The sequence below is a fragment of the Corvus moneduloides genome, chromosome 5 (genome assembly GCF_009650955.1).
Source record: "Corvus moneduloides isolate bCorMon1 chromosome 5, bCorMon1.pri, whole genome shotgun sequence".
Lineage (NCBI taxonomy): Eukaryota > Metazoa > Chordata > Aves > Passeriformes > Corvidae > Corvus > Corvus moneduloides.
This window is the reverse complement of record NC_045480.1, coordinates 24,611,896-24,632,647: the sequence shown is the minus strand read 5'-3', so window position 1 is coordinate 24,632,647 and position 20,752 is coordinate 24,611,896. Positions and strand designations below refer to the sequence as shown.

At 36.0% G+C, this 20,752-nt stretch overlaps 1 protein-coding gene across 5 annotated transcripts in view; it reads left to right on the top strand.

Annotated features, from left to right (window-relative positions):
• The window catches only part of ATP8A1 (ATPase phospholipid transporting 8A1), a 108,480-nt gene that overhangs the window by 11,702 nt on the left and 76,026 nt on the right, over positions 1 to 20,752 (top strand). For 2 of the 5 annotated variants that reach the window (XM_032108991.1, XM_032108990.1), the window contains exons 4-11: positions 1,391 to 1,489; positions 4,489 to 4,534; positions 7,947 to 7,987; positions 8,889 to 8,962; positions 13,253 to 13,322; positions 13,917 to 14,044; positions 18,488 to 18,599; positions 19,375 to 19,540. In XM_032108991.1, the coding sequence (XP_031964882.1) occupies positions 1,391 to 1,489; positions 4,489 to 4,534; positions 7,947 to 7,987; positions 8,889 to 8,962; positions 13,253 to 13,322; positions 13,917 to 14,044; positions 18,488 to 18,599; positions 19,375 to 19,540 (736 nt within the window). Of the gene's footprint in view, positions 1 to 1,390; positions 1,490 to 4,488; positions 4,535 to 7,946; positions 7,988 to 8,888; positions 8,963 to 11,510; positions 11,585 to 13,252; positions 13,323 to 13,916; positions 14,045 to 18,487; positions 18,600 to 19,374; positions 19,541 to 20,752 lie in introns of those variants that run through there. The other 3 variants (XM_032108988.1, XM_032108992.1, XM_032108993.1) reach the window with 3 other exon arrangements.

The window sequence follows — 20,752 nt, the reverse complement described above, 5'->3', positions numbered from 1 at the left end:
TGGCCAGTTTGAATATGGACAAGTCTCTAAGCCACTTAAAGTTGTGATCACCTCTGTGATCCACATTTAAGAATAGGCAAACTCCCCCTCCAAGCTCTCTCTCGTTTCCGGCGCTGGGACAGGTGGTTGCGGGCCCCGTGTGGGGGCCAGCGGGCCCGGCCAGGCCCTGCTTGGGCCAGGCCGGGCCCGGCCACGGCCATCCTGAAGCCATGGACCTGTTCCAGCCATGGAACCCCCCCACTGCCTTGCCGTGGGCAGCCGGAGCGGCTCGGCTCTCCCCCCTCTCCACTGCGATAAGAAACATTCAACATTCCAGCTGCAAAGCTGCAAGGCCGAGGTGAGATTAACCCTTTTATTGCTGTGAAGAGCTGAAAACCGGAGGGAAGAGAGAGAGGAGATGCTTAAAGCTGAAAGTCTGTTGTGAAGCTATGATATATCAGAGTATCCTGTTGTAATTTCATGAAGATATGGGGGGTGGAGTGTTCAACTCGTGAGCAAAAGCACCTGCGCTGAGATAGGCAGATGCTGACGCAGCTGTAATTTCATGAGAAGTTTGGACAGGGAGAGATGAACCAGATGAGGACTTTTGCTCCAAACAGGAAAGGAGAAAACCTCAGTCCCTAGAGATGAACCAGATGAGGACTTTTGCTCCAAATGGGAAAGGAGAAAACCTCAGTTCCTAGAGATGTTCCCAGAGTTAGTCCTAAAGATGAAGATGATGAAGACCCTTTGCTCCCAGGGAAGGAGAAAGGCCTCTGTTTTTGTTTCTGAACGGCTCGACCTTAAAATTGTACCCCAAAACACTTCAAGAGTGGACCCTCGAAAGCAGTTACGGGAAAAGCTGCAAGTCGGGGGAAAGGACGCACACGCAGGCAGAGAGACTCCTCTTCCTAAATGGACTGAACAATATTTGGAAGTCGGCGGCTGTCTCGGTGTGATAATGTTTTCATAGCATGAGCAAGAAGAGACTTCTCTTTCTATATGGACTGAACAAGGTTATTATGGAAGTGGTAAACAGACTGAACATCTTAAGGGTTGTCTTTGAACATTGTCAGTGGGAGAAGGGAGGAAGGTGGGGGGAGGAGGAGAGTTCTGAAGGTGGTATAATTTTTTTTTTTCCTCTCTTAGGTCTGTTAATAAACTTCTTTATATTCTTTCAAGTTTTGTGCCTGTTTTGCATTTCTCCTAATTCTTATCTCACAGAAGATAAACAGTAATGAGTATTTTGGACCAAACCACTACAAGCCTATAAACCTCTCTTGGAAATAATAAACACCATGTCTAAAAAGTGAATTCACTTGTCTTTATTTGCACAGAGAGTACTGTTTCTTGTATTAAATGTTTTCAACCAGCAATGCAAAATATTTTTCTCTCCTTTTTTTTTTAATAGCAAATACCAGATGTGTCACCAACAGGCCGCTACACAACATTGGTTCCTCTTTTATTTATTTTAGCTGTAGCTGCGGTGAAGGAGATAATAGAGGATATTGTAAGTATTTAATAACAGTGTTTTGTAAATAGTTATCGTATTTTTCATTTATAATGTTATGAAAGTGTTTCCCAGTTGTCAAATCCAGGTCCAAGCATTTGATTTACCTCTTTATTTCTAACGTCACATGCATAAAATCCTTCGTTTCGCTCTTGTGACTTTTCATGGTTTTGTAGACAGCAAGGGAAATAGGCCTTTTCAGTTTTTCCTGTTGCTCCAGTCCAGTGCAATTTACTGTTAGCATTTCATATCTTAGTGATCTGCTGACTCCTGATGGCCAGGAACACAAATAGAATTGGTCCTTGTTAGGCAGGTGCCTCTACCTCTGCCAGGCTTTCCTAGGCTCTTTCCTTCACTGTCTGTGGTAGTGGTTGTTTTGCTTTCTTCTTGTGTTGAAAGAAAACTTCAAAAGAGCTGCGACATTGTCAACACAGAAGTGTCCGTTCTGACTTATTTTATTTTAAGGGGACAGAAAGGAATTTCAGTCTCTGTTTCACTTCATACAAAAGATGTTGGGGTTTTCCAAGTACCTTCCTGCCCTCTCTTTAACTAAAAGTATATGACAGAAACCTATCTCTCTAACTTACTTAAAAGAATTGAGTCTTTTAATTTATGTCTTTTGTATCTAAGGAATTAAATTAATCTTAATTATTTACCAAATCACTCTAGATGCTGAGAATTTCTTCATCTGCTTTTGTTCTATTTTAGTTCTGCAGCTGTGTTATAAGAAGGACAGGACATTAGATATGTCATGATACAGCAGAGTGCCTTTTCTCCACTAGAGGAAAAGTGTTCCTGTTTGTGGGCTCTTCTCTTGAGTTTTGGAAAGGGTTGCAGGTAGTGTAGTCTTTCCTTGCACACAAATAGTAAGCTCCCTGGGAACATCAGATTTATGGTGTTTGAGCAGAATTACAATGTATATGCAGAAAGTGGCCAAGAGGAAGAGTGCTGAGCTGCAAAGGAGGTTTGGAATGGAGGGTGGTTGGTCACATGCTGCCATTATTGATACAGTCAACTCAGCTTTCTTCTCAGTTACTTCAGTCAATGGATGGTAGGCAAGATACGGGCCCCCTAGATTGTACGAAGCTCCTGGGTCACAGAGTTGAGTGGTCCTGCAAGACACAATGAGGTTTCTATTAAATATTTTTCTTCTATTTGGCGTTTCCAGTTTTTGCTGCCTTACAGTCAGTTTCTCCTTAAATGCCTTTGTTGCTTTCTCTTTACATAAACAAAACCCCTTTTGAAAAAAAGCTGTAAAATCAATTCATGTTCTTTCGGATATTTTTAACCATTCTGCAGTTAATGCTTACGGACTTACACCATCTGTCAGAGTCTAGGCAAATATAAAACTGAGGCTGCTGCTACTGTACAAAGTGTCCTTTTTAAAGTATCTCATCTCGTCACTTTTCTTTTGTTATTTATTTCTACCATTTGCTCTTTGTAACTTGAAGTGTACAGTTTGGTGTGGCAGGGGAGAAAGACAGGGATCAGGTATAGTGGGTTTTGCATATATCAGCTAAATAAAGTTCTCATTACCAAATGCTACAGAGATACCTGAAACCAGTACAGCTGTACTGGCTTTTGATGAGAAAGCTGACCACCTTCTGCCTAGTAGAATATTCGAAGTGTTTTCCCTTAACCGTTAATTTTCGTTATATCTCAGTTTTTTTACACAGTGAGATACCTGGGATTTCCAGGAATGATAATCTTCATCTAATATTAAAGCTTTTGGATGGGAACCTTGTATATTGATATCAATAAATGTACTTATCAAAATAATACTTTCAGCTCAAGAACCAAATGTTTCTTTTTCTGGAATGAAATACCAATAAGAGAAAGACATTAGCAGAAGATATTATTCATGAGCAGCATGTGTTTTCCATATATGCTTAAAAGTGCTAGCAAGATTGGTGACATGCAATGCTAGATTGTCAGCTGTTTTTTTCAACGATTTTCACCCATCATACCTCAGAAAACACTGGACATTAACATTTCAAAATGGAGGACATTCACCCTGTGGGCAAATAGAGATTGCTTTGGTCAAGTTACGCTTTCCATTTGAGCAGGAGTTATTTATCTGTGCAGTCAGCCATCTTTTTGAAAGGAGAATCTGCTGGTAATCTGTGAAAATCTGGTAAAAATAATATGTCAATTTTGTAAAATTATAAGATGGCCTTTTAAGAGCTGCTAGCTCAGAATCATATCAACATTTTATTGGCAATAAATCACTCAAGTAGCTTGACTTACTTTTCTTTCATTTTACAAGAAGGCTTCTAATTTTGTTTGTATCACAAAGGCGTGAAATCTGAATGTCTGTTTAAAAAGTGTACCTAACCATTTAATTCTATTTAAATTAATTTTCTAAAACATATTCCTGCTCAGGAAGAACTGAGTTCATGAGTCCCAAATAGTGTGTTTAAACTAGTACTCTCCTAAGCTTTTCGTATCTGAGTTTGGTCATACCTTGAAAATGCTGGTTGTTAATAGTTGTATCAAAGGATTACTGTGGAAAGATTTCTCACGGCTGTATTAAAACTGAGGGGCATCATGGCCTGTTTGGAGGGATGTGCTGTCGACTTTTTGTCTGTTTGTTAGGGTTGTTGAAGTCTGCAGGCAGCTTTGTAGAAGTGGAGTCATGTAAACACATGTTTACACAGTCATTGCCTGACGTCAGATGTCTGTATGAGACACTTAGATGAAGAATTGTTCCATGATCTTTGCTCTGGTAGAATCATCTACCAGTTCTTTACATAAGGAACTTGTCTAGATAGAGATTGCCCACAGGACAGGATATTGTAGTGCAACACAATTAGCCTGGAACTTGGTGTGACTTTCCTGGTGTTCATAACTACCCAAGTAATTAATAGTCCTGTTAAAACATTTTGTTGGTTTACTGAGTAGATGAGAGGGAGGGGCTAATAGAGGTGGTTTTTATTAGAAATATGAAAGCTTTATCTTACCAACAGAAATCTTTTAACCACTCTTCATTTTTAATTTAGAAAAGGCATAAAGCTGATAATGCGGTGAACAAGAAACAAACTCAAGGTAGGAAATTTTTTTAACCTTTTTTGTGGGGGTTTGCATTTTTGCACATGGTCGTTATATAATTTGAACTGCTGACATGTAGTTGAGTGGCAAATTGCATGTTCAGATTACTTCAAAGTTTGTAATGTAAACAGTTGAAATAATAATTTGCAATTACATTAGCCCCACAAAATAGAGTATGTTCTAGATTAAGGTTTTGAGGTTCCTAAGAAACTTGAACATTTACTCATTTAGCACAGGTGATGATGTCACTGTTAAAAGATCATAATCACCTGTATATTTAATGGGCCTACATTATAATTAAAAATCTGCATTTCTGAGTACACATATAATTTTCTTCAGCCAGCAATAGGAAGGAAGCATCAAAAAATAGAACTTTCTTCCTGTGCTGGTTCAAAACTGTGGATAAAGACTAATGGAGTTCTTTTGGGTTTCATTTGTTGGGTTTTTTTCATGAAATCAATGTCACAGTTTGATTAGAGGTGATGAGATATTTAGCCAATGTACCCTAACCAAAACACTGGCATGTGATTTTTTTAATAGATTTTGATAAAGAAAAGTAGTATTAAATCAGGATTATTTTAGCTCAAAAAGTGAGGGAGATATTAGTATGTCCTAAACACATTTATCAGGTAGGAAGTCAGGAGTTTAGGTTCCTGCTTTGCTGCTCTTCAGTTTTTCGTGTTATTTGTTCTGAGGTAGACCTCTCTTGATGCAAATAGACCTGTTTTTATAAACAGGAGGAGGAATGAGTGTCATGTGAATTTGATTGCAGAAAGTATGAAAAATACCACAGAGACAAATCTTACATGGAATCCTTTTAAATATATAATGAAAATAACCTTAATTTTTTGGGGAGAAATGTAGTCATTGGTTAAAGATAAACAATTGTGTAGCACTGCTAAATACTGGAAACCTAAATTTTAAAGCCTACATAAATTGTATGTAAATCTTAACTGTAAAATTTATGGAGGATTGGAGGGCAAGATAACTTAGGAAACTATTGAGCATGTAGAAACTACTGTTCAGTAGCAGGTATGGAGAGATTAGGATAGGGAGACAAAACTATTGACTGAAAGCACAGGAAATAGAAATCTCCAGAGGCCAGGCCTGGAGAAACAGATACATAAAAAACAAAGGAAAGTTTAATGTCGACATCCAAAATTCTTTCATCAGCCACTCATAGCTTTTGAGATTACAAACAGTTTTGGTGGCAGTGAAATCTTAAAAGGCCTTTTCAATTTTTCTTTTTGTCTAGAGTGTACAAAGTTTTAATAAAAGGCTTGTTTTACTCTCTTCTCTGACTCTTCTTCTTGGTTACCTCTCATCTGGGTCTTTGGTAACTGTTCCTAAGATTGCCGAATGTTCCATGCATGCAGAAGAGTATCTTGGAAGTTAAATGTGTGATGAGGATAAATATTGCTAGCACTGAGAAACACATTTCTTAAACTAATGCAGGATTCACATAAGTGCAGCATTGATCCTAGCATCCTGACTAAGCAATTTTTAAATGTATTGTCAAATAAAATCTATTGTCAAATCAATAACTTAGAAGTTAATCAGTATGGCACTCTCTTACTTTACTTTCATGTGTTCAGCAGTTCTGTGACCCTGAAAAGCAGCGATGTGCATAGTATGTTGTATATACACCTTTGGTTGCCCTTTAAACACACAAAATTGTTAGTGAAATGACATGTGCATGTGTAGATCCTGTCTACGGGTCCCCGTTCAACTTTCTGTTCCTTAATGATGATCTGTATCTCAGTTAATCTTAGGTGACTAACTTTCTAAACTTCTATTACTATAAAAAAGCTTTTGCAGAGGATTTGGATGTATTAGGCTGCATTGGGGATGATTTTTGTTGCCTCAGGCTGAATACCTATACAACACAGCAGGACACCATCAGACGTTCTGACAGGATGAAATCTGCATTTCTGCAATGTGGTGAAGTAGCCTTCTGTAGGGCAGATGGAACATGCTTTTGAAAATTATGTTAGAGACAGCTGAAAAGTGGGAGATACAAATGCGAAAGTCGGGCTGCAGAAGGCTTTATGGTGCAAGTTCTCTAACCATTACATAAAAGATGCATAGCAACACCACTTCTTTTTTTTCTTGTGTGAAAATGGATTTACCTGAATGTTAGTGTATGTTAATTGTGTTTAAAAGCTTACCGGATCATGCTAGGGTGAGAGTACTCTTGAGATTTCAGGTGGCTCAGCATGTTTTCGTGAGTCTGACTCATCTGTTTGTGAGCTGATTTTAACCAGTTAAACCAGCCAGAAACAAATCCAGAAAGGAAAAATGATAGTGTCCTTCCATGTAGTGGGTTAAACTGGCTCATCAAAAGGTGCAGCAAACCCTGGAGGCAGCATGCATAAAGCAGCGAGGGCACACACCTTGGCATGGGGTGATGGCAGGACGGGACCTTCCCTCTACAGCCAGAAGCCCCTTCTTACGAAGCCCCTGGCCACATCTGGGGACGTACTTACATTTCAGACCTGCAGAACTCCACTGACAGTTATTGTACTGTAACTATTTGTGAAACTTAGTTGTCTGGATTGATGCAAGGTGTATTTTTAATTCTCATCAGTTCTTTCATCTGGTTGGTGCCATGAAAGCTGGAAGACACAGTGAAGGGGAACAATCTCTTAAAGTTATCTGAGTATTGATACATAGCAATATGTTTTCTTTTTCTTTTTGCACATCCAGCTTCAGTAACTGGGGCTAGAAAAAAGTTACCTTTATTATTCTCTGAAAACACAATCTAGGCAATTAACTGGCAACAAGGCATGTTTTTTGTATCATAATAGTAACACTTAAAACTAGAATAGTGGAATGTGGTTGCAATATTAATTATATTAATATTAATTGCTACTACCAGGGAAAATCTATACTCAATACTACTCTAAATAGCATGGGATACTTTCAGTATATTTGTGGAGGAGGAGACAGTAGTGATCCTAAAGTTCTCTGATATGCCAGTAACAGCAGAATAGATAAACTCTGAGCCTCCTGGCACTTTTTATGAACCTTGAATATATGCCTCTTGCCTACCCCCCTCCCCCCCCAATAATTTCATAACTTTCTAACTTTGCAACTTTCTATTCCAGTTACTGATTTATTTTGGAAAATACATTATCAGAAAATCTATATCAGATTTATTTGATTCTCAAGCCCTGTAAAAGGTTCTGACTGACTTTGTAATAAGATTCAATGGTACAAAAACTGTTATAAAGAATATGTGCTATATATTTGAAATGCTTGATCTGAATTCACAGAAACAAGGCATGCTGCAAAATATTATGTAAATGAGATGTTTCTATATGGCTTTTCATAAGGAATCTAGCACATACCTGTAAAGTGCAGTTAGATTGTATGACTGGAAAATTTTTTTTTTTCTTTTTTTTTTTAGTACTACGAAACGGTGCATGGGAGATTGTCCACTGGGAAAAGGTGTGTGTCTTTACTGGTTACTTTTAGAGGGTAATGTGTATTTAATATTTTTTTTATTTCTCAAAGTAATTGTTAATGATAAAAAATAGCTGGTATTATGGGAAATGTATAATCTCTTGTATTTTATTTTTTGTTTGTTGATATTTGTCTCTGAAAACATACTTTGAAGTCAAGTCAGTTTTGATGGCATGAGTCCAAACTGGTGGACTTTAAGTTCAGTGGGAATAAGCTGAATAATATGATGGCTGTGGCAAAATGACTCACTTCCTTAGTATTATTTGGTTTGCCAAGGCAGAAACTTCTTTATGGAAACTAGTTACTTTGTGGTTTTGTTGAACTTCATTGTTTTAAATCATGAGAACTTTAAAGACTTTTATGCAGTGATTAGGAAGGGAGTCTTAAAGGTATCTTTCAAGAACTAAATGTTATGCTACCATCTAGTCACTTAGTTTTAGTGATTTCCATACCTGAAAACTTGAAGAAAATTTGACCCACCGTAATTTGGAGGCAAGGTTTAGATGACTGGCTTATACCTTTGAAGAAGCAAGGATATAGTGTGATGCAAGAAAACCATGCTCTTAGGTGATATTAATTTCTTCTTTAACTAACTTCAGTCTTTCAGTAAAGTATTTTACAAAACCAGCAAAATTAAAGAACTGCATAGAGAAGAAGGCTATTAAAGATTAGGCTTATTTGGCTAATTAGGCTTATTAAAGATTAGATTTCCAAAGAATTACAATAACTTTTGACGGAACTCCAGTTGTACAATCTAACTTCTCTAAGTGTGTGAGTTTCTAACAGTTTTGCTAACAACTTCAGCAGGTAAATATTTACTGTGCTTAAAACAAGGAGATAATACATTTTGTTTGAGACCATTAACCAATTCCCAGTTTTCTTTCAGGTAGATGTTGGAGATATAGTTATAATAAAAGGCAAAGAGTATATACCTGCTGACACTGTACTGCTCTCATCAAGGTAGAGATGCCCACTGATGCTTAGAGTGTAGAGGCTGGTTTCTCTACCCTGCATTTATTTATTTATTTGTGATTGCTCCAAGGAAATAAAGAATAAACAAAAGTGCTGCTGTTCTGAAGTGTAGTCTTTTGTTCATTTGGTCATTTATCATTTCAGGCAATTTTTTTTTTAAACTGTGACAATTGCAGTTTTGGAATTACACTGGCATTCAATTTATCCCTAAGAAAAATGTAGTATGTTATTTTGTTGCTGGATATAATACAAAAATGGCTGATTCTCTGTCTAAAAATTGGACCTCAACTGCCATATTTAACCATGTTGGCTTTTTGGTATGTACCCAACAAATTTCATCCCATAAGTAAATCAAAATGGATATATTACAGGGAACAGAAATAGTTTTTAAATTATATAGTCTCCAGTTTGATAATTGAATCAGGAAAAAAGTGAACACAATACGTGAATCATCAAATTAGCACTGTCTGAACATTCACTTTATTATCTAATATACATATATTATGAATAATTTCATCAGTTGAAAGCAAGACTTAATTTTTAGCATGTCATGCTGTGACCCTTTTTACATGGACAATCAAAGGTTGTTTATCATCATTTCCTTGGACAGTTTTATTTAAGAAATCCACATCTTAAGTGGAAGATGCATGTTTTTCAACATCTATTTGATCAGGTCAACAGACAACATATTCTAAGAATCCTTTTCAATGAATATTATTTAAATGTGAATGTACTGTAATTTTTTTTTCTGGCACAAGCAGAAATGTTATGTGTATGACTATGATTTAGGTAAAAACCCTTTATGACCCCACTGAAGTTAATTAATCCACTCATGCCTACAGTTAATAAAGTTAGGATTCTATACGTTTCTGTTGACAGACTGTGGTATAGACTAGAACACTGTTTCTCTGTCTTCCATTTTATCTCAAAATTAAGTATAGCTGTTTCTAAAACACTTCTATTAAATTATTATCAAGTGTAAGGTAGTTGCCAGGTAATATTGTAAATTTTCCCCACAGTCTGTCTTCAGTGCTAATGTTAGTCATAACTTAGCTTGTATCGAGTGTCCTCTGTAAACCTTTTACATCTGTACTTTGAGAAGCATTTATAAATTTTAATGGTGCTTCTCCACCAAGATCTTTGTAGGCAATATACCTTGCAGCAAGGACACTAGTTCTATTGGCCTGATAATAGTTTCTGTCATGCTAACTACAGTGTCTTGCAGGTGGAACAGAGTACATCCTCTCAGAGCAGCTTCTTCATAATCTTCCTGAGTAATCCCCTAAATCTGAGTCTATGCCTAGGTGTCTTCGCGGTTTTGCCCTTTCGAATTTGGAGGACACTTGTACCACAGTTGTGGTTTACACACAGGAAAGTACCAACTTCCTGAAAAGCCTACTTTGCAATCCTTGTACCCCCTGAAGGAATCTTATGTCATGAGTTGACAGTGGAAATACTAGTTAGCTGCTACTGGACTTGGTCAGGACTGTTTCCACTTTCTTTAGCCCCTCTTCAGTGCCCTTATTAGAACACACTATGTGTGTCCAACTTTGACCATTACTTACACTGAATTTTCCTGTCAGGTTTTCTTCTAGGATCAAGTTTGCAATGTGGACTCTTTGAATCGTGATTGCTTTTCTAGGCCCAGTTCAGGCATTTCTTCCAGCTAAAACTTCTTCCCTAGTTACACTACTAGGATCCTGTCTCAGCCTTCCTTCCTGGAGAGAACCCTGTACTACTACATGACCTCTAATTCTGCCTGCATACTGGCATATGCTGTCCTCCATCTCTCATCTCCATGTGGCCATGTATTCCTCAGGAAGACTCTCATCAATTTTGCTTTCAGGTGTTCACTGATGCCCAGTTACATTTTAGGTTCCAAAAGCAATGAGAGTCTGTGGGCCTGGTTTTAATTCAAACTAATAGTACTGGGTTCTTTTCACCAGCAATAGCAGTTTCTGGAGAACAAGAGGATCTTAATTATTTTGGGAAACTATAATCTCTTAGGATGGAAGGACGCAAACCTCTGAGATTTAATTCTGCATGGTTCTTGCTAGTTCAGTGTACACAGAAATTTATGAAACTGGAAAAAAATAAAAAGTAAATTTCAGCATGTGTACATAGAAAAGGTACTTGTTACTTGGCTCTTCAGAAAAGTTGGTGGAAAATCTATCGTGGCTTTAATTTTTTAATTGATATATGGAGTGGCTAGAAACTTGGTCAGTTGAGAAATAAGCGTAACAGGTTTTCATGTTTACAGTAAAATGTCAGTGTGTTCTGCAGCTTAAAGTTTGTGCCTTACAGTAAAATAAATGACTTGAGTAAAAATGGAAGTGTTCTAGCTCTTTTCTTTCTGACCTGATTAAAATAGATTTTGAAAAAATTGTCATCAGACATTTTAATTAACATGTATTGTTTGAATAATAATTTCCAATTCTGTCTTTTTGTCTTTGTTCATTTGTTTTGTTTTGTTTGTTGTTTTTTTTTCCCTGTCACTTATTTTTCTGTTCTAATCATTTCAAACTGGGATATGTAGGTGGCAGTAGGGGAAGTAGTGAAAGTGACCAATGGGGAACATCTCCCAGCTGATCTCATCAGTCTGTCATCAAGGTTAGAATAAAGTAGTTGCACAGCATACGTGTATGTGGGTCCTCATATACCAAATATGAATAACACTGCCATGTTGATAATCTTTGCTTTGCTATTCACCTTTCTTCAACAAAACCTACATATTTATAAAATTAGAAAGGGTTCAGTTGATAAAATGATACAAATCATTAAAGTGTAAATACACAATAACACTCCAAGAAATTAAAGTTGTTTCACTCCTCTTGGTTTTTATGCTACCGCCATGAAATTTTATCAAACAAGTGGTCATTGAATAACACAGTTAAACACCAGGGTAAATATATGTTTAAGAGGAATGAATATACATGTTTCTACCAACTCACTATTTTCAGCAAAGAATATAGTTTAACATTGGTGGGACTGGTAGAGGACCCTCTGCACAAACTTGGATGTTGCACAATCTCTGCTGCATGTGGTGGTAAAAGCAGCATTGTTCTTGTGTATTGTGACAAAATGCATGTTTGTTAGACATGTCAGCTTTATGCTATTGTCTGTACTCTTACCACACTTTATTTTTCCCTAACCAATCAATGGGCCTGCCTTGATCTAACTGTAACTTACTTTGGAGGTCACGGTAATCTGCTACAGTTGTTGCAATTAAGCATGTGTCTCACTTGAAATGTCTTTGCTGCCTTAGTTTGTTTTAAAAGTGCTTTACAAAAATATTGTTTGGTTTTTATTGTCAACTAATAAAAATGTTGGAATTGTGAAAGTATCTTACACAGGTGTTGCTATCCAAACAGGCTAAATTAAAGTTATTTATATTTTTAGAAAAGTTTGCCAAGAATAAAACAGTAGCCTGAAAGCACCTTATGATAATTTGTCACATTTTAATGCTTGTACTTCACAAAATTGTGTTAGAATTGCCTCCTTAACCTTATCCTGCAAATAATCTAAAATTGTCACTTATCAGCAGCCACTGTTGCATTAATAAAGGAAATTTTAAAAACACTTGACACTCAAATTTCATGCTAGAAGGAAGGAAAACACTAGAAGCTTTAACGTGTAGAGAGTAAACCTTATTCTTTTATGTTTTAAGGGGATTTATTACTTACTTGATCCTTTTCAAAATCAAAACTTCTTTCTGTCTTAAATCTAAGTAGTAGGTGTTCTGTCCTTATGCCCAGAAAATGGGACATGACTGGAGTAATTAGTAATTTCTCAGTGTGTGTCAAATGGATGAAGCATTCAAGTAGTAATATTCTGCATGAACTTAAAACTTTTAGTTTAACAAAGCTTTTGAAATGGCAGAAGGAGGATATATTTCAAAAACCTTATTATGTTATCCATAATTTAGACTTCTTTTATAAGAAAACCTTTTGCAAGGAAACTTTAGTATCTTAAACTCCTGATGCCTGCTCTAGTAAGCACTACAGATGCACTAAGCTGTGTCTGTATCATAATCTCATGCATAAAGATAAAACACTTGCTGTATACAGTGCTTTTATCAATTTTTCATTTAAGAAAATAGGCTTTGGCAAACTTCTCTGAAAATGTACTGTTAATTTTTATAGACTTGGCTGTAAATTATTCTAGTTTGAAGATTTGATAAGACAAACCTGTTTGCATAAATAAGTATTACAAGATTACAGGAAGTTTATGGATTTTGCCATTATAATTTTAAATTCTGGATTTTTTTTCTCTTAATAGTGAACCACAGGCCATGTGCTACATTGAAACATCTAACTTAGATGGTGAGACAAACTTAAAAATTCGACAGGTAGGTATTTCACTTTTGAGAATATTGCTGATACTATTTTTGTCTATTATTGCTTATAAAAACATTTTATTACATTAATGGACATTTTAGAAGACTCTGAAATTTTAGTGGTTTGAATAAAAATGGATTATTGGCATCATAAAAGTGGAGCAATGAGTGGTACTCCTCAGTCATTCTTTGTGCTTTATTTTCAGGTTTTTCCTTTGGGAAAGTAGGTAGAAACATAAGTAGTTTGGGTATTGGATTTGTTTGTAGAGAGCAGATGATGAGGCAGAAGCCCTGCAGAAAGCAGCTGATGGGGCCAGTATTGTCCTTCAGGTGGGGAATAGCAGATTTTGACTGAGTGCGCTGTCGCTGTGCAGGGACAGTCTTGCTGAGCTTTGTGATGGATTATGACCCTGTCTTGGTCACGGTATTTTCAGATGCCAAGGTGACTTTTTTCACTGTAGCACTCAGTTGTGACAGTAAAGTGTAGCTGGCCCATTTTACTCCCATTGGGATGATTGTTTTCTCATCTTGCACTATCAGTTTCATAATTCATAGATTTTTTTATTGGATAGTGTTTCTTAATTTCATGACGAATTTTGTTTACAGGGTTTGCCACTAACATCAGACATAAAGGACACAGAAAGCTTGATGCAACTTTCTGGCAGAATTGAATGTGAGAGCCCAAACCGACATCTCTATGACTTTGTTGGAAACATCAGACTGGATGGGCATGGGTATGTAAATACAAGGAACAAAATTTTGGGAGATTCAGTCTAACAGTAGATAGCTATGAGATCTTAAACTACTGAAGTTAAAATATGAATAGTAAATCTTTTTCTATTTATTCTCTGCTAGACTTTACTCTTGAAAAACTAGAGGCATAAAACCTTACTTCTAACATCTACAACTCGAGTTGTTTTACTAGTTGTCCTTCAGAAAGCATTAGGTATTAATAATAGAAGAGAGTGCTAATCACATTCTGACAGTTCTGCAATATGTGCCTAGTAACTCAATTCTTAAACGTCATCTGTTACAGAAGCTGGATAGAAATGGTTGCTTGTCTGTTTTTTTTTAATTGTTCTTTTCTTCTCTTTGTCTAAGTCTGAAGTGGAACAGAGTCCATTGCTATATACCACCAATTCTTCTAATTTCATAGCTGAAAGATGTTTAATACCTTAGTGTACTGAAAGTATGTTCCTTTAAAAATAGAAAATGTGCACTTACAATACACATGCTTGTACAACTGCTTAAAAAAATTCCTAAAATACTTAAATGCTTACCAAATACTGATATTCAGAGTCCTCTGTGGGTTCCCAGAAGATTTATTGCTAGGTCCAGAATTGTTGAATCCTTCATTCCCAAAGATTCACAGTATTTCTTAGTTATTCAGTAGTTATTTCTTTCTCCATATCCAATATTGTTCATGTTTGTGGGTTTAGACTGATACATATACTACTAACTAATTACTAAATACCTCTTTTTTTTTTTTCCCTTAATATTCCATTTTTTATTTACTGGTTTCTTACAGATGCATTCCGGGAGTTTTCGGTCGCAAGAGTGTGGATGTATTATAATTCCACTGTACTTGTCATTAAGAAGAGAAAAACATTTACCTGTAATTCTTCTCTGAAGGTAATAGTTATAACAGATCCACACATTCATTCTTCCTCCCTGGCTATAAGGAAAAACATACTTTCCTTTTTAATCTAATAATTTAATTTTAAAAATTTGATTTAAAAAAATATTGAATATTCTGATGGCTGTCATGCCTGAAGAATGTGTAGGAAGACGCCATCTGCTGGTCAGGCAATTTTTTATTTGAGAAATTCTGTTTTGGAATATTATGCCTGTAGTTCTTGTGCAGTAGGATAGTTCCAAAAGTGTGGCTCTAATATAATATTTACCTTCAGTGAAAAAGAATTGCAGGTAAGTAACTCTTTTTGGATCCTGGCCTTCCTTCAACCTGAAAAATCAGTGATATGTTCTTTTTCTGTCCATATTAGAGGGAGCGCAAATTCATCTAATTCATACTTATTTGTCCAGATCTTTAGACCTTCCTACCAGATTATGTAGGTCCAGTTGTGATTTACACTTTATCCATTACCATCTTTACATATTTGCAAAAGCAATAGAGAATACTGAAAACATATCTCCCTCTTCTTTCACTTAATATAAGTCATTGGAGTGTCATAAATGTTGTATCTCATTGACTTTTCCAGTCTTTTCTTTTTCCTTTCATGGGAGAGCAACTCAAAAAAAAAAAAAAAAGGTTTTCTTTTTTTTCTTTTGGATACCCAGTATTCAAGAAGACAGAACACCCATTACCCATTAGTTACTTTGCCTTTTGGCTAAATCTGTGAACTAAAAGAGGCAAAAGTTTTCTTGCTACCCTCAGCTTTGAGTGTGCTAACCATATGACCAAAGTGTGCAGCTCTTTATTATGATGATGAGTATACAGAGGCATGTCAGCTTGGTTTTAGTCGATGAAGATATTTAGCTAGAGAAAGGAGAAAAGTTCTTTAGCCTGGTTTATATGAAACTATGACTGGACAGTGGCTCAGAGAATGGTGAGGGCATTGTGCCCTCACCATCAGATTCTAGTTGTCCAGACTTAAAGTAAGTGTTTTCCTGAAGACATTCTTAAAATTTTGGGTAAGAGTGAAGTATACTTGTTAACAAAAACATTCTGGTGCGTATATTTTCACATGTGTCTCAGAAATTACTAGTTCTTAATATACCTTTGGCAGCTCTGCCAGGAAAGTATTCTAAAAGCGTCTTTCCCCATTGAGAACATGCCTTACTGAAAACAACCCAAGCCTGTTGTTGAGAGTCAGTACTTATGTAAAATACAAGGGAAATCAGATGAGTTGGATCAGCTTTAAGAAGGCTGAGGCTGGGAAATAAGACACTTGATGCCTCTGTCAAGTCATTGCACCATTGCTTTATTAGAGTGAAGTGTGATCATGATGTTGAGAATTAGTCACATGACACCTGGCAGGGCTTTCCATGCCCCTGGGTGCTTTGCTGTCTGTTCTCATCTCATGTTAGTCTCTGTACCAGTTCTACTGGAGACAACTCCCAGTGTCTGGAATCCTATTCTCTTGTGATTGTCTTCCCAGTAAAACACTCTTCAGAATAAAGTCCTGTCCAAGTTGAAGAATGTTATCCATTTGAGAGCCACTGTCCTGATGGAAAAAAAAGTCAGTGGATTCTGCAATAGAAGGGAATTTGCTACATACTCTCCACAGGTTTTAGAGAGGGAAAATGAAGAGAAAGATCAGGAAGTTGTAGAAAGAGTCTTGGAACTTACCTGACTCTTGAAGGAGTACAAGAGTTTAGAGTTGAAGATTTTGACTTCTGCTTTCCTCTCCTTTAACAGCAAAAGAGACAGAACCTTTTGGCATTCCAAAGGAGGTCCACAGTTCAAAAAGTTTCCAATTTATCTATGGGAGACTAGCATATAGCCTAGAAAGTTTTTTCTTTCATCTTCTGTGACATTCATGTTAGTGTTAATAGACTGAAAATATCTGTTTATTCTTAGAATGATTGGGAATCCATTCTGTGACTGAAATGTCTGTGTTGTATTGATAAATGATTCTAAAGTTTTAAAACGATTCTGATCAAGGAGTGCAAATAAATACAAGTGCAGAAGCGGCCTTTGATATCAACAGGAGTTCTTCTTAATGATTCCTGAGTAATTCAACCCCAGGTGTTTCTTTCATACTTGAAAGGACATTTAGTCTCCTGGTTTTGCCATGATATGAACATATTTGAAATACATGAGCAGCACAGTTCAGATTTAGAAAACAAGTAAGTATTACTAAATATATCAGTAAATATGTCTTACATTTCAGTTTTCTCTTCCAATACCTTCTTTTGATGCAGTGCCTGTGCCTGGAAATTGTTTTCCATGGCAATATCATTCAGGATTTCAGTTGCTGAGGTATACTTAATTGCTGGGGAGAAGAATTCCTTAAACAGTCAGTATGCTCTGTGCTAGTTTCCTAGAAAGTTTAGTGGACCAAGTTGCAGTGGAATGGTGTTTGTTAGTAGTTTGGTTTTTATAGAAAAGCGCTCAAATATTTTTCAGAATTTTTTTTCCTAATTTCTTCCAGAACTGATTCCAAGAAGCTGTTTGCCACTGTTAATTTTAAAAGAGCAATAATTCTACTTGCAGTGTTTGAATCTTAAAAGTTTGTGTGAGAGGAGAGGACATGATGGTCCAGAAGAAATTATTGCCTGAATCTCACTCACTGAGACTGACTATAGTCTTTGAGTTACCCAAAATGTTACTAAATATAATGGCTTTTTCACATGCTTTATATTTTATATATCAGAGATACAGTTGCTGTCCTAAATCAGTTAATTTGTGATCTTAATAATGTGTTGCTTTCAAAAAAGTAGAGATAGTAGTCTTAGGTAAAAATTCCAAACACTAGAGCACTTTTGACACATCTGAACTGCTAGCTGGTATTTATAGGAAGAAAAGTACCAAAACAGGGCATGTTTTTCCAAGGGAAAGAGTAATAATTATCTAATATTTTTGTATTTTAAGGAAAACTTGACCTACATTATATGTATAAAGACAGCTGTCTGAATTTAAGACAATTAAATGTTTCCAAGGTCTTTTGAGGGTATGTTGCTCCTTTACTACACACAGTTTTAAAAGAATAACGGAACAAAATATACCTGGTTTTGCAGTTTAAAGAAGCCGCATGAAATATTATTGTGAATGTTAAATAAGTGTTTTCATAAGGATGTTTATTTCACTAGAAGAGTGGACTAACTTCAGAGTTCACAAAATTACTTCATTTGAAAATTGCTTTTGAAAATCAATTTTGTAAGAGACCATTTAGGAAAAAACTTGGTAATCATAAATCACAGGAGAATTAGACATTTTTAGTTTCAGTATGCTTGGTTAGTAGTACCATATCGAAATTAGTAGTCCATAATAAAAATTAGGTGGTAAGTAATATTTTTGCAAAGTTAGATTTTTGGCCTGATTTTTATCTGTCAAATTTTCTCTGTCAAAACTCCCAAAAAGTTAACTGAGAAAATTAGGTTCCTAATGTATTAATCCTGTAAATTTTGAGAAATTAGCTTTAGCAACTACTGATTACATTTATTCATTGACATTGATTGGTTTTGTTTTAAAATGTAAAATTTCTTACTTCTAGTACTGTGCCATTGGGATCTGATCAGATTCTTCTACGAGGAGCTCAGTTGAGAAATACTCAGTGGGTTCACGGGATAGTTGTCTATACTGGACATGACACAAAACTTATGCAGGTACAGAAACATGGCTTGATTCAATATAGTAGTAAAATGTCAATAATAGAGCATCTTTCATATGAATTAAAAGCAATAAAAATAAAGCAATTTCTGGTCATTTTTAGTCACTTAGTCCCAAAGTAGTTTTTCTACTTGTAAGCATATTCATTGATTCTCTCTTGTGACTTGTGCTTTGAAAACTTATTTATTAGCAAGTTCTATTATCATAGTTTATCTTTTTATTTTTGTCTGCTCCTAAAACTGTCCTCTTGTGGGGCTTTCTTTCAAGTGCAAAGGTAATCATTCTTGCCAGAAAACAAAATGAGGAGGGAGGATACTGAAATTACTTTGCCTAATGTGTTTTGAAATACCAAAACAGAGATGCACCTGTTGAAAAATAAGAATTTCAGATTGGTCATTTATGTCATATTTACTGCTTTTCTAATCTGTAAAATAGTTACTTGAAAAAGTGTGTTTGTATTAGCAGCTGTCTTCTATTGCACTGACAAGGTGTATGTACCTTCGTTTTTAATGTTTATTGTTAACTGTTGGTGTTACCAGTGTTCTGTGTGATTGTTTAAACTTCTTGTGACACAATTCTAAAGCTCTAATTCATAGATTTGTAAGATGCTGGGTGGGTTTTCTTTAAGTAAAACATTTTTAGAGCATTTATGATGATGGCATATTTGGGAAAATATTTAGAAAAGGATATAGTAACATGTAATTTGAAAAGCAAGAACCGTGTTACCTCATCTAATATTTAATAGCCACTGTTGGTTTTTGTCTTTTGCAGAATTCAACAAGTCCACCTCTTAAAATGTCTAATGTGGAACGAATTACAAATATTCAGATTTTGATTTTGTTCTGCATCCTTATTGCCATGTCTTTGATCTGCTCTATTGGCTCAGCTATATGGAACCGGAGGCATATGGGAAGAGACTGGTATCTTGATCTAAACTGTAAGATTTAAAATATTATATTAATATTTTAGTATTCAGTTGCCTTTCATATTTAGAAAGGACGATGATTGCCTTCCCTTGCACAGTGGGTTTTTTGTCAGTCTCTCTTCTTTGTTTGTTGGCTAAAGTCATTAGGCTAGGTATATCACAGCAAGTATAAAATTTGCCTTACTGTGCCATCTTAGCTCTTGCTAAATTCAGGAAGGGTGAGATGATTTGTTTTCCTCTACTTCTTTCAGGCACTACATCTCTGCAGCTCACCAAAGTCTGTGTCAGCATTCCACTGGCATAAACAGTCAGATTCCAAGACATCAGACTAAACCCTTTTTGAACTGCTTCCGATAGATTGCGTTTAAAGCTGCAGTGACTTCCTGAATTTTTAAACTTGCTTGTCTTAGAAAGTGACGCTGTGGCTTATAATTTTTAGTGTGTAGGGATTTAACTAGTTAATATCAGAGCTTAATAGACTTCTCCTAAAGAAGATAAAAGAGGCATGGGAGGTCTCATCTAATAGATTATACTGGGCAGCTGTACGTAAGGTGGATGCAGGGCACTGTGATGTTACACAGGCCTTCACGGCAGCATGCAACATATTGACATAGTCTGACCCTCAGTGAGGAAACAAGATTTAAAAGAAGTTTTCATGAATATACTTTGCAGTCAATTATTCATGTTTTCAGAATTTCTTATGGTGGGTCTATAGCCATCTTTACTTAGGCAGCACCAAAACTGAAACAAAGCTCCTGAGTACAAAGTTTCTGAATGTAGTCAGCAGAGTGGGGGGTTTTGGGGTTTTGGTAAGTTCTAAAAGAAAAATCTTGAAGTTCTGATTTGAAGGCACTCCTAAAATTTCTGTGTCTGTATTTATGATGAACCTTGCTTCCCTTTTCGATGCTGAGAAAGAAACTTTTTTTTTTAATTAAGAAACTTAACTTTCGTGTTTTCCTAGCAAGGTAAGAAAAAGTGAAATAGTTCATAGAATATTCACAATTTTCAGTAATATCAAAGAATGGCATTAGTTGTGCTTCATCTGTGCATTTTTTTTCTTTTCTGGGAAATACAAAAGTTTTAAGAATATGGTGGCTATTATATGGTTAGCACAGTAGTGAAGCAGTTCATAAATTGTTGTTATTCCTGAAAAAAGAATTCATGAAATAGTGGCCATTGATACTTCAGTTTGTGTGTTTTCAACTGATTATCCATGTCAGTTTA